The 14349-nt window shown below is 45.8% G+C and overlaps 1 protein-coding gene across 4 annotated transcripts in view; it reads right to left on the bottom strand.

Moving 5' to 3' along the window:
- CCSER2 (coiled-coil serine rich protein 2) overlaps positions 1-14349 on the bottom strand; it is a 230710-nt gene that overhangs the window by 59711 nt on the left and 156650 nt on the right. For all 4 annotated transcript variants that reach the window (XM_075348981.1, XM_075348982.1, XM_075348979.1 and 1 more), the window contains exons 7-8: positions 11431-11517; positions 1872-1958 (exon numbers count right to left, since the gene is read on the bottom strand). In XM_075348981.1, coding sequence (XP_075205096.1) covers positions 1872-1958; positions 11431-11517 — 174 coding nt within the window. The remainder of the gene's footprint in view (positions 1-1871; positions 1959-11430; positions 11518-14349) is intronic.

Raw genomic sequence — 14349 nt, 5'->3', positions numbered from 1 at the left:
TATTTTATGGGTGGTTTTGTCAGAAGACCTTTCTTTTTTCTTCTCTTTCGACTGGGTCTCATCTATAAAGCTCGACAGTTCTAGATTGCGTGTCGAGCAGAACAAACCTGTTTTGCTGACTGATACACTTAAGAATTTCCGTTTGTAAAAGTCTTTAATCTCGTTACTTCCATCTGCCTCACTTTACCAACATTTTCCCCTCCCCTACATATTATCAGCCCGTTCTTCAGAGGTCTTGTAGGCGTCATTATTTAAAGCCCGTGTTCAGTTTTAGTTCATATCTGTGTAACCAGTCTTCCGTAATTTAGTTTTATTTTTCAGGGATAATTATGAGGGCTGATCGAATACTTCGATTATCCAGCTTCGCGAATATTTTCCGAATACCTCGCGGCTATTCCACTATTCGATGTGCAATGTAAGTCTATGGGAAGCCCAAATATTTCCAAATAGTTGTTATTCGGGTTTCCCATAGACTTACATTGCGCATCGAATATTCACAAACAGTCGAATAGCGACGAGGTATTCGGAAATTATTCGCGAAGCCGAATAATCGAAGAATTCGATCATCTCTGCTAATTATCATTATATCCTTCCTCCTTTTTTCATGGCTCCTGAACTTTTATTTATGTGATACATCCTATTATTATGTCGTTACAACCTCCTTAAAGAAGTGTAAGTGTATTCCGTGGTTGGCATGTCTGCAGTTTAACGGGTTTAAGCAAGTTAAAGAACAGTTTATTGGCGCTCACAGTTATAATAAGCGCTGGTCACAGATACTGAGACAACATTAGTATTGTTCTACTTGTCCATACAGAGAAGCCCATACTGATCTACAGTACAGATGATATGAGATATATTGCATCAAATGTCTAAAAACTCCAGGCTGTCAATTCAGGTGACTATTCAGAGTAAGCGGTTATGTGTAATCATATGGAGTAAAACTATCTATGACTTGTATCTTGCATTTTTCAACAGTTTGTCCCCCCTACAGGCTCTTTATATAAGTTTGGCTATGTGCACATGACACTTTTCAGGCAGATTCCATCTGAAACATTATTAAAAAAATGCTCAAAACAATGAACAAACTGTTATGTAAAAACAACTTCCTGAGCATCTACTCAGCCTTCTTGAGCTTCTTTTAACCCCTTAGCCTTCGAAAGCCATCCAGGTCAGTTCTCTGTGGCACTGGACAGCTGCGGAAACTTCCTGATGTTCCAGATGCCATGATGCAGAGTTTGATTTGCAGTCCTCGCATGATGCCATCTATGTGGCGCACAGGTGATGTCTGGCCAGCTTGGCTAATCATAACTCAAGCCTGGGATCCAGAAGGATAAGGAAATTCGGCCAGCTCCTGTCCACAGCCAGAGGGCACTGACCTGGACGGCGGTTGCAAGAAGCCATCCCCTCATCTCTACTACTAGGACATATGAACATATCTACTGCTTTGGACCCATCTCCGCAGTGGACTTGTCTAAATTACAGCCATACAATGCTACATTTTTTCTGTAGTGGACATTGCAGCAAATATCACATGTTCATAGTCTGATAAAACAACAGATTTATGTACATGGTGATATACTGTACCCTAAATTCATAAGGAGAAAAAAAAAAGACATTCAGATAGGGACTTTAGATTGTGAGCCCTAATGGGGACCATGTTCCTGATGTATGTAAAGCGCTGCGCAATATGTTAGCGCTATATAAAAAATAAAGATTTGATTTCGCCTATGCATAAAGACATATGGAGGTGGCCCATAAAGACTCTCCAGCTTCATACCACTTGTGTACCCTCCTATCGACTCCTGCACACAGCTGTCTACATCAGGACTTTATCTACGGTGGAAGAAATGGATTCAACGGTTTTCATTTACCAGTTGTTGCTGTAAATGCTGAATTGTCTCATCCTTCTTCTTTGACTCCTCTTTCAGCTGTCGAATCTCTCGGAGAAGGTCTTCAGTCTTAAATATGATAAAAGAAAACAGATATCAGTGTACAAACGAACAGTCCTTTTGACATGGGGATTGATGAAACAATTAATCCTTCCCGATTAAAAAATAAGGGCTAAGCCACACGGCGAGAAAATCGGTGCGAGTGGAGTGCGATAAAACATCGCATTCCCCTCGGACCAATTCTAGCCTGTGTGTCAGCACACATGGGCGATTATTTTCTCAGCCCTAATCGGACTGAGAAAACAATCGCAGCATGCTGCGATTGTAAGCTGAGTCTCTTTCTCTCGCACCCATTCAAGTGAATGGGGCGAGAGAAAAATCGCACTGCACTCGCGGTACACCGGTGTACTGCTAGTGCAGTGCGAGAATGGCAATAGCCGGCTACACAGTAGAGAGGGAGAGAAATCCCTCCCTCCCCTCCTGAGTGCCGGCCCGCCCCCCGCAGCTGAGGTCTGCTCGCACGAACGGACCTCAGTTGCAAGGACACAGGCATGACACTCGGCTCTGCTGTACTGCCAGCACGAGCCGAGTCTCATGCAAGTGGATCGCAGTAGTCCCCGTGTGGCCCCAGCCTATGTGTCAGCCCAGCACACCAATATCAGCAGTTTTATCCAACAACCTCCGGTGTATGGGGCCTCACGACTGTCCTCGAACATAACGGATATACAATACTTCATTGCCACTAGAGACAAATCATTGCAACAGACGTCTGACAGCAATTTATTCCCTTCACACCACTGAGTTGTTGCACGCTTGTGGTTAGGTTGGGTGAAATACTTGTCAGTTGTAACATATATTTTCCCTTTATTACAGGATGGTTGCAAATAAATAGCCGGTCTATAAATACATAGAAAATCTGCATCCTATCATTTACATGTGGACATTACCATACTCCTCCACTTCAGCTAACAGAGCGGGGGTCACAGGAAGCATTTGTAAGACACTTCCTTAAACAGTACTACAACAATTATTCATCCATAGAAAATTAATATGCAAGGACTGAAAATGCTCTGTTTAGTAACGAATCATAAATTTGTCACAGTCAAAGCCTGGACACCTTTCTATTTGGCTGTGACGTTTGATTCCTCCAGTCAGGTCTTCACAGAAATAAAATAAAGGATAGGCAAATTCTGAAGACACACAAAACAGTCATTTAGCAGGAGACCGAGAATTGGTGGAAAACTGTAATTGTTCACCATTGTGCATGACCATCTAGTGGACATACACCTTAGATAGCTGTCTCTCCTCACGCCTCATACAAGAGCGCTCATGTGCTCTCCATATTGATAGTAGTGCAAGCCACAACCAGACTCCTCTATCAGGGGCTAACCTACCAGGAGAACACAAGGAAATCAAACTGTCCCCTCATAGATCCGGGTCCTCAGAGAGACGGTCCTGTGAAAAATCGATGGGTTCGGCCAATCCAGTGTGTATTTTTGTATGTATTTTGTATGTATTCCAGTGAGTATTTTTATGTGTATTTGTGTGTATATTTACTGGAACTTTGGGTGGATTTGCTTTTGAAGATCCCAGTCTTCTCTCAACCAGAAAATCAAAGTTAATTAACTAGAGCAGCCTAAGAAGTATGAACCCATAAAGCCATGCTAGTATCACACCAGACCTTTCTATTGTTTTGGTTAGTCCCACCATTCGTTTCATCTTAGATCAGTGGTCCCCAACCTTTCTAACTATGAGAGGCACATGCAGCTCTGACAGAGGGTTTCAAGCCACATTCACGTCCTCACCCTCACCCCAAGTAGTGACATCTAGCTGATGTTCTTCCTCCTCCCATAGTAGTGACAGCCAGAGTATTCAATGAGGAAGTATATCTCGATTCAGGGGTTCCCACCTTACCTACCTGTAGTATTCGTGCATCAGGCACTCCAACCACACTATAGCTTACAGCTTTAAGAACATTCTCTAACTGGCAGACTACCAAGGCCAGTATATGCACATCCAGATCTTCTCTTCTGTGCAGAGCTACTCACAAACATCACCATCTCAAGACCTGCTCTTCATAACAGTTAGTGAGACCTGACAGACCGCTGCGAAACACACATCATGGGTCCAAGAGCCATAGGTGCCTCCCGAGACAAAGGTTGGGGGATACTATCAAACTAAAATCTAAAATGATGACTCATAGCTTTTTAATGGAGAGCCTCTTACGAAATTTCATTTTTTTTTTTAGAAATCTGCAGGTTGAGAGGAAAAATGTAGTGTGTGGAGTGCACTATGAAGAGACTGGTGATCCAGTTTGTGACAAATTTATGCCATTAAGTAAGGTTTCTTTTTTGCTACAAGTCATCCTTATGTAAGTAAATGATCTTGACTTGTCCATCGTGTTCAGCGTCCTGCCCCTACTCCTGGATACACTCAACTAATATTGTCAGTATGGCTCCTTAGTATTTAAGCGGCTTCTAAACTAAAGCTTCTTCTCTGAGAAATTACAACCAGAGAAGAACGCTATAATGGACATTAAGGTCATGAATAATAGTTCGATAAACTCAAGGGTCATTTTTTGGCTATTAAGTCTCGTATACTTATCTTTTTCCAATGAAATGGATGCATCTATTACAAGCAAACAGCAATGGATTACTTACTTCAACAATAGCACTGAAGACGACATTAGTCCAGGCAGTAATAAGAAGAGTAGAACTTTACGTCTAATTTGCAGCAAATTTATGGGTATCTAACAGCATGAGGTACCGTGGATTATCATCTATTAGTGATTATCTATAAAAGCTTTGGTCATATGGCATGTACTGACTGACCTAAGTGAACAAGATGTACCAAATTATCTATGTAATGATTGCATGCTGTAACGATTAGAGCTGTTAAGTTCATCACTTCTATTGTATATACAATAATTGCTTAGTTTACAGCTGAGAAACCATATGTCACATTGTACTAGATAATAATAGAAAAAAAGGACAATAAAAATGTACTTGGACATATTAAAGACTAGGAATGATCATTAACATATTAAATGGGTTATTACCATGTGGTAAGTTTAATGACTATCAACAGGTCAAGCCATAAATGCATAATAGGTGCTGGGACCTGCATATACTTCAAGAATGGGGTGCAGTCCCATGTAAGCGACAAATTATCAGGACGGTCATACAAATGAATGGAGAGAGTCACTGATGCATCGCCACCTCTTCACTGACGGGACAGAGCCCCTTACTCAAGATAGGTCTGGCATACATTATCGGCATACCCAGTGGATATTACATATATGCATGGAATGGTAAGCAGTCAGAAAGTAAAATGAGTATTACCCGCAGCCACAGAGAAAACAGCAGAACAGCAGGATTTACCCCCATAAAGACATAAGGCCATTATTGCAGACATCATTAGGAGGCTGATATAGAGCTCCTATTATATAGACGTGTTAATGTATTTGCTGTGAAACTGAAGACTTATCTTGGCGGTTCTGTCCTAGGGCTAGTCTCAGACCAACGTCACTCATATTGGCACTTCGATGGTATCATGATCCCCGCCTTGTGACTGAACACAAAGAACAGGGAGGAGCAGAGGACATGTGTAGTGAGGGCTACGATACTGCCCCTATGACTGGAAGCGAGAGGCTGCACGGAGAATGGAACTTCATTTTCTCCCTGCAGCCACACATCCAGTTACACTGCCAGATATGTTTAAGATGGTATTTACTTGCAAATTAGAACCATGTCTGCCCGTCAGTATAGGGTTTTCTTCACTGATGGGTTCCCTTTAAGCATTATTCACACTAGCAGCATGACTATTATTATTATAATTATTATTCATAATAATAATAATAATAATAATAATTATTATTATTAATAATTACTATAGTGCCATTTATTCCATAGCGCTTTACATGTGAAAGGGGTATACAAAATAGGGACAGGTACAATAATCATAAACAATACAAGGCACAGACAGGTACAGGAGGTTAGAGGTCCCTGCCCGTGAGGGCCCACAGTCTACGAGACTATAAAACAATAATGGTCCAATCTTAGGGCTATATATACACTGGAGCAGTCACAGAATTTCCCAGGTGAAGCTGCTTCTAGAGAATGCCGGTGGTCGTTTTCCTGAAGTAGATTTGCAGGCAGTTTTTCCACCATTCTTGCTTCTTTCATTCTCTACTATGACATACAGAGAGCGGGCGGCTTCTGAGTGGATGTTGCCTGTAGAATACATGTCATTTCTTTGAATCGCTTCAGGGTTTCCAAACCCTGTAGTGGTTAAAAGAAATTATATAAAGACAAAAGATGTGCACAGCAATATTGTTTTGACGATGCTGTGGATGTTGTGTGCACTGCCACGCTAGGTAAGGGGAATTACCAAGCAAAAAGGGAAAGGAAGAGAAACCCTGTGTCTAGGGAGGGGGAGATGGTGACCCCTGACCAAACCCACTGCTGGTCCCTGGGGTCCCTCACCACTTTATCGGCTCTGTGTATAGGTGCGAAACCTGATACCTGACCCTAGGTATCCATAGTGCTGGGCCCTAAATAGGGAATGGATGGGATGTGCTCTTTGTCAACCCCACTAAACAGTAAAGAAAACAACTAGGAGGACACAAAGGGTTTTCCCCTTTGTGTCCTCCTAATTGTCTTTTTTACTGTTTAGTGAGGTTGACAAAGACCTCATGAACTACTTATCCACAGATCACTCAGGTAGTAGGTCAGCAAAGTTACAGCAACAATACCACAGATGAGTACAAGCAACCTGCTTGCAACCAGAGCTAGAATGAACTGAATAATATCACCAGCACAAGCCTAGGGAAGATGGGAGTATTTAAGCACATGGAGAATGCTGATAATCAGCAGCTGGATGGATGGAGGGCTCTGCTGTGTTCTAAAGGGGAAGAGATGAAAACCTAGCACGAAAGCTACCTAATGCAATGAATACTAACAGCAGGAACAATAGAAAGTTAGGGAGCATTTTGCAGAGCCAAACGCTGTGACTTTCTATTACCAGAAACCACTTGACAGTCTGTCATCCATGGCACATAGCCTTAAATGTGTTAAAATCAGTCTGTATATATTTCACCCAACTGTCAGGTTTCCTCTTTATGTGCAAACTGACTTTCTCAGACGCGTTCCACCCGGTATGTGCCTAAAATACGGCAAATAAAATGGACATAATGCACAGCAAAGTCAAAATAACATTGCTGTGCACATACTCTGTCTTTTAACCACTTCAGGGTACAGAGCAAAAGATGCCGGTGGAGGAGCCACCACAAAAATGTCTGAAAAGATATCAGTAAAGCTGCTCCAGGAAAACAGCCAGCATTTTCCAGAAGCGACTTCACCTTAACAATTTTGACGGTGCGCCAATGCCTAAGAGATTCCGTGTGCACATACCCCGGGGGCCACAGCGTTGTTAGTAGCAAGGATGGCACCGCAGATGGAAGAGACTTACACAGTCATGACTGTAATGCCTGGCCAAACTGCAGGTACCAAGCATGGCTGCTTAGCTTCCTTATCAACGAACTGTCGGAGAAAAGCAATTTAAAGGGAACATGAAGACTATTAGAAATTAGAAATAGGATCGCAAAATGGGAAGGTCACTGATTTCAAAAGTCAGTTAGCAATAACTTCTATCGGTGAATCCCACTAAGGCTAGGTTCACATTTCCGTCAATTTGTATCAGTCACAATCCGCGGCTCTGGTAAACAACGGAATCCGTTTGGCGGATTCCGTTGTTCCCATAGACTTGTATGAGCGGAGGATTGTGACTGATGGCCTTGCGTTGCATCATCCGCCCAACTGATCAGTCGTGGAACGACTGACCGCTGGGTGGCAGGAACGCAGCCTGTAACGTTTTTTGAGCAATGCAATCCGTAGGATTTCGCTGCGCATGCTCTCTCTGGCTCCCTGCAAACGTAACCAGGGTACACATCGGGTTACTAAGCAATACGCTTTGCTTAGTTACCCGATATTTACCCTGGCTACGTGTGCAAGGAGTCAGCGCTAAGCGGTGTACGCTGGTAACCAAGGTAAATATCGGGTAACCAAGCAAAGTGCTTTGCTTAGTTACCCGATATTTACCCTGGCTACGTGTGCAGAGAGCCCAACACTTCCCCGCTCGGCTCAGCCCTCTCCCGCACTCGGCATGTGCACACACACACACGCACACACGCACACACACCTGAAATCCTCAGCGCCATGGTCCCGCTCGGCTCCACCCACCCCGCACTCCGACCCCAGCACACATTCTCGGCGGCCGAACGATCAGATTATCACCCGGCGGCCGACTGCTGTGAGCGAACAGCTGATCACCCGGCGGCCGGCTGCTGTGAGCGATCAGCTGATCACATGGCTGCTGTGAGCGATCGGCTGATCACCCGGCGGCCGGCTGCTGTGAGCTATCAGCTGATCACCCGGCGGCCGGCTGCTGTGAGCTATCAGCTGATCACCCGGCGGCCGGCTGCTGTGAGCTATCAGCTGGTCAAACGGCGGCCGGCTGCTGTGAGCTATCGGCTGATCACCCGGCGGCCGGCTGATGTGAGCGATCGGCTGATCACCCGGCGGCCGGCTGATGTGAGCGATCGGCTGATCACCCGGCGGCCGGCTGCTGTGAGCGATCGGCTGATCACCCGGCGGCCGGCTGCTGTGAGCGATCGGCTGATCACCCGGCGGCCGGCTGCTGTGAGCGATCGGCTGATCACCCGGCGGCCGGCTGCTGTGAGCGATCGGCTGATCACCCGGCGGCCGGCTGCTGTGAGCGATCGGCTGATCACCCGGCGGCCGGCTGCTGTGAGCGATCGGCTGATCACCCGGCGGCCGGCTGCTGTGAGCGATCGGCTGATCACCCGGCGGCCGGCTGCTGTGAGCGATCGGCTGATCACCCGGCGGCCGGCTGCTGTGAGCGATCGGCTGATCACCCGGCGGCCGGCTGCTGTGAGCGATCAGCTGATCGCTCTCTCTTTTTCAACAGAGTCCGACAATGAATTCTATTCTTGTCATCCGTTGTACAACGCATCAGTCCCAAGCGTCAAGCAACGCATGTGACTGATGCAAAACAACGGAAATGTGAACCTAGCCTAATCGTTGCAGTCAGAACAAACTTGCAGGGAATAACAGCAGCCGGAACGCTACAGTTTTTGTCTTAATCGATTTGTTACAGCCTGTAAGTTTTGGTGGCATCTCTTGTCAAGTACTATGGTCTATTTTCTAGGCTTTCCTCTTTGAAGCCAATAGTTTAGTTGCTTCAATCAATATGGCTTTTTACAATTACACGGCTCGGGGCTCGGATATCTACTATATACTATGCTTACTATGCGGTTCCCTTCAAACAGATGTATTCCTTCATAGTAAAAGACAAGTCTAATCATACAGTAAATATAGCAGCTCAACCTTTCTCCAAGCAACTATGTGCTACAATCACCCCGTGCCCGTCATGTCTTTAATGAAATACATCCACACTGCATTACAGGATGTAATATGTTTCTATCCCCAGTGCTATAGGTTACAGACACACTGAAAAGGAGGCAAAATCCAATTAATCTTGGAAGACACCTTTATCGGGTTAGTTGGCTTCTATATTAGATCCATGTAATTGTAGAAACCAAAACAACAACCTGCTGACCCTTCGCCCTTATATAATGAATAGGACAGGCATTGCACGGCGGAGAGATCACCAATTTCTGGGAAGAATTATTTAGTGTCTGACATACAATTATTTTCATATACAGCTTAAGGTTTATCATTAAAAACACCTTTAACGTGCAGAAAACATTTGTTAATGAGTTGACTAATCAAGCAGAGGCAAGTTATCAATTTTTTCATAGAGTAGAGAACAGGCTAATCCTAGCTTTCCTGATAGTTTAGGGCAGGGATAGGGAACCTTTTTTCTATCGGGGGCGATTTGGAAATTTCTACCAACCTTCGGGGCCTCACAAAATTATCAACTAGAAAATTACCCTAATATATTTGATCAAACAATTAATTAAATCACCCTCCCTACACCCCTACTGTGGTGGCTGGAGCTGCTTCTCTTTGGTGCAACTGTGATATTGCTCATGCTTCTTCTCACAACTGCATGTCCAGGTTTGTCTCTGTCTGAAGCGCAGTGAACTCTTTGTGATAATGAGATTAGTAAATCATATAGGAGGGGCTGGGGACATAGACATCCCAAGAGGGGCTGAGGACATATACATCACAGCAGGGGCTGGGCACATATACATCCCAGGAGGGGCTGGGGACATATACATCACAGCAGGGGCTGGGGACATATACATCCCAGGAGGGGCTGGGGACATATACATCACAGGAGGGGCTGGGGACATATACATCACAGGAGGGGCTGAGAACATATACATCACAGGAGGGGCTGAGAACATATTCATCACAGCAGGGGCTGGGGTATCTATACATCACTGGAGACACGGGTGCATACACATCGTAGGAGATGCTGGGGCCCATAGCAGGGCCCAAAACCGAGCCCAAGGCAGGGCCCAAAACCGAGCCCAGGGCAGGGCCCAAAACAGAGCCCAGGGCAGGGCCCAAAACAGGGCCCAGGGCAGGGCTCAAGCCCTGGCCCAAAACAGGGGCCAGGGCAGGGCCAAAAACAGAGCCCAGGGCAGGGCCCAAAACAGGGGCCAGGGCAGGGCCCAAAACAGGGGCCAGGGCAGGGCCAAAAACAGGGGCCAGGGCAGGGCCAAAAACAGGGGCCAGGGCAGGGCCAAAAACAGGGGCCAGGGCAGGGCCAAAAACAGGGGCCAGGGTAGGGCCAAAAACAGGGGCCAGGGCAGGGCCCAAAACAGGGCCCAGGGCAGGGCCCAAAACAGGGCCCAGGGCAGGGCCCAAAACAGAGCACAGGGCAGGGCCCAAAACAGAGACGAGCCCAGGGCAGAGACGAGCCCAGGGCAGGGCCCAGAGAACTCATAAGTGGCTGGGATTAGATCATAAATATTAGGACTCAGTAAAGCGTGCATATAATGTAAAGGACTTCAGCAGCGTGTTACTGTTACGAGAGGATAATTTTATAAAACCTAAATTAAGACTTGCCATTAATGAGGGCGATACAATCAGGGTCTCTGCCCTTAGATCAGGCAGCATAAACCTAATGGCATATGCTATGATCACTGATTCACAATGAAATTTAAGGGGTTAAGAGCAACGATCGGACCTAGCACCAATCATTGATGTTAGTGGCACGTGCCCCTAAGGACAAACAGCCAGCATCCACTCTGTGTGAAGTGGGCTCACGACTTGCTCCAGGACATGTACATCTGCCATCGAGTGCTAAGGGGTTATCAGGCAGAGTTAATTTGCTCATGAAGAAGTTTACACATTGCACATTATGAAATACATTTTAAAATGGCTTTACTGGGACCACAATAGCACAGCATGTCCTTTATGAGATCAGGATCTGCACCTAAGCAGCGGCTGTGCTGGGTATTGCAGCATTGTCCCACTCACACACATTACTGTCCTGTGCTGCCCCCTAATGGATACATGCAAGGACTAGAAAATGTCAGAACATTTACCTTTAAGGTGGGGTCAGTGTCTTGTGGTTCAGGAGTAGTGGGATAAGACTGCGGTACATCTTGCATTGGTGATTCCGGGTCATCCTCCTATGGAAGAACAGACACAATAAGTTTTCTGACAATGCAGTGAATTTATACCACTATTCACATACGCTGCAATTTTTTCGCTGTCTTACACATTAATATGTATAGCCAATAACTCAAATGCATTATTAAAATTCACACATAAATCCACATGTCGGCTATTTGCATTGTATGATTTTGACCTTTCTTCTAGGGATCTGGGTCGGCTTTTAGCCCCTTAAAAGCATTCCTCTGCAGAACAAGATTTCTGAAGGGCGGGCGATGACATTGATGGTTTACTGATCCTTCATCTGAGCATTTCACAACTGCACAATAATGTTCTGGAATAGAAGCCGCTGATAAATGACCAAATGTTACATTTAAAAGGGTTCATGACGTTAGAGAGTGCTTTCTACAGACAAAGTAAAAATCCCCGGTAAATATATGTGGATGGTGTGAAGGCTCTGCGGCAATTGTGGAGGCCAGCCTCATCATCCCTGAGAGAAGATGGTTTAGGTAATTACGAGTGATGAGTGGGCACTACCATGCTCGGGTGCACAGTACTCTTAATGAGCAGTTGGTGCTCGGATGGGCGCAATTCGAATACAGAGTATAATGGAAGTCAATGGGGAAGTAGAGCATTTTTGCGGGAAAATTTCCTGGAAAAATGCTCGAGTTCCCCATTGATTTCCATTAGGCTATGTGCGCACTAGAAAAGTGATTTTTCTCAAGAAAATTTCTTGAGAAACTTCTGGGAGTTGAAGATTACCGCACCTGCGGTAAAAAAACGCACCAAAACCGCGGGAAAAATGCATGCGTTTTTGCCGCGGTTTTTCCGCAGGTTGGTCCCTGCGGTGTTTTTATGCTGAACTGCAATATATAATATAGATAATAGATAGATAATCGATAGATAGACAGATAATGGATAGAGGGAAAGATGGATAGATAGATAAATAGATAGATGAGAAAGACCTATATAATGTCCCACCTCCCTGCATTTTCTAAGCTGGCACCCTTTAGTGACTTGCATGTGGCACTAAGGTGCTTAGCCTTGTATTTAGCCAAAAAATAAATAAATAATTAAAAAAAAAATGACGTGAGGTCCTCCCATCTTTTGTAGCCAGCTAGGGTAAAGCAGACAGCTGCAGCCTGCAGACCACAGCTGGCAGCTTCACCTTGGCTGGTAATCCAAAACAGAGGGCACCCCACGATGTTATTTGACACTAAATAATTTAAAACAAAAAATGTGGGGTCCCCCATATTGGATCACCAGCCAAGGTAAAGCGGACAGCTGGGGTCTGATATTCTCAGACTAGGAAGGTCCACTGTTATTGGACACTCCCCAGTCTAAAAATAGCAGGCCGCAGCCGCCCCAGAAGTGGCGCATCCATTAGACGTGCCAATCCTGGCGCTTCGCCCCAACTCATCCCGTTGCCCTATCAGATACCCGACATCACCAACCCAGTCAGTAAGAAATAAAAAATAGACAACAAAAAAAGTTTTATTTGAAAAAACACTCCCCACATTCCCTCTTTCATCAATCCGGGTCCGGCGTAATCCAATAAGGGGGGGGGGGGGTCCCACGACGATCCATACCATAGTCACTGTCCTAGTAAGTGAAGAACAGAATGTTCCCTATTGGCTGGGAGAGCAATGCAGTGACCTGAGCTAACATCAATAGGTCACCCCAGGTCACTGCAGGGGATGACGAGCACTGCTGTCAGGAGGATAGATGAGATCATTACCTGCTGTGATGATCTCCTGCAGTCCTGCCATCAGCGCTGTCACTGCCAGCCGCGTTGTCAGCAGTATCGCGAGAACCTGTGACGTCACCGCTAGTGACAGTCTCGGGCCACGGGGCATAGACGGCAGTGACAGCGGTGACGTCAGGGGGCAGGAGATAGTCACCGCAGGTAATGATCTTATCTAACCTCCTGACAGCAGCGCTCGGCATCCCCGCGGCTGCACGCACTGCTGTGTGTCAATGTCTGCCTACGCTGCAGCGTGACAAGCTGCCGATACTGCGGGCAGACACTGACACACTGCAGGGCAGGCAGCTGCGGGGCCGGAGCGGGACACAGACTGCACGGGCACCTGGAGGTCACACGGAAGTGCTTCTGTGCGGCGTCCAGGGAGTGTAACGTCTGTGTTTACTCTGCTCCGCTTCCTCTTCTGTCATAATAACATCACTTCCTGCAAAACCACAGGCAGCGATGGACATTACCTCAGGTAAATCACGGCTATACCGGGGGTATACCACACATCATTTGCTACCTGCGGTATACCCCCGGAATTTCGCGATTACATTACAGTGAATGGAGTGAAATACCGGGGGTATTCCGCAGGTACCTGCGGAAAAGAAGTGACATGCACATTTTCTCAAGAAATTTTCTCAAGAAAATCTTCACAAAGAATTTTCTTGAGAAAAAAAACGCAGTGTGCGCACAGCTATTTTTTTTCCCTTTGGTTTTGCTGGGAAATGTCTGCAGAAAGATTTCAAACATTTCTCAAGAAATTTCCGCAGCAAAACCGCGGGTAAAACGGCCTAGTGCGCACATAGCCTTATACTTGGATACTCGATTTGCGCCCATCTGAGCACCAGCATGGTAGTGCTCATCATCAATAGTAACTAGAGGTATAAGTATACAATAAAGAGGACTGGAACAAGAATTATTGCTTCCAAAGAACTTACAAAAGACCAGCGAAAGGTAATTCTGGCAGCTAAGGGTACTTTCACACTTCCGGTTTTTCTTCTGCGGCACAATCCGGCACTTTGCAGGAAAATCGCAACCGGTATTTTTTGCTGCCGGTTGCGATTTTCCTGCATAGACTTTAATTAGTGCCGCATTGTGCCGC

The sequence above is a fragment of the Anomaloglossus baeobatrachus genome, chromosome 5 (assembly GCF_048569485.1).
Source record: "Anomaloglossus baeobatrachus isolate aAnoBae1 chromosome 5, aAnoBae1.hap1, whole genome shotgun sequence".
NCBI classification, from domain to species: domain Eukaryota; kingdom Metazoa; phylum Chordata; class Amphibia; order Anura; family Aromobatidae; genus Anomaloglossus; species Anomaloglossus baeobatrachus.
This window is presented reverse-complemented; position numbering and strand designations above follow the sequence as displayed.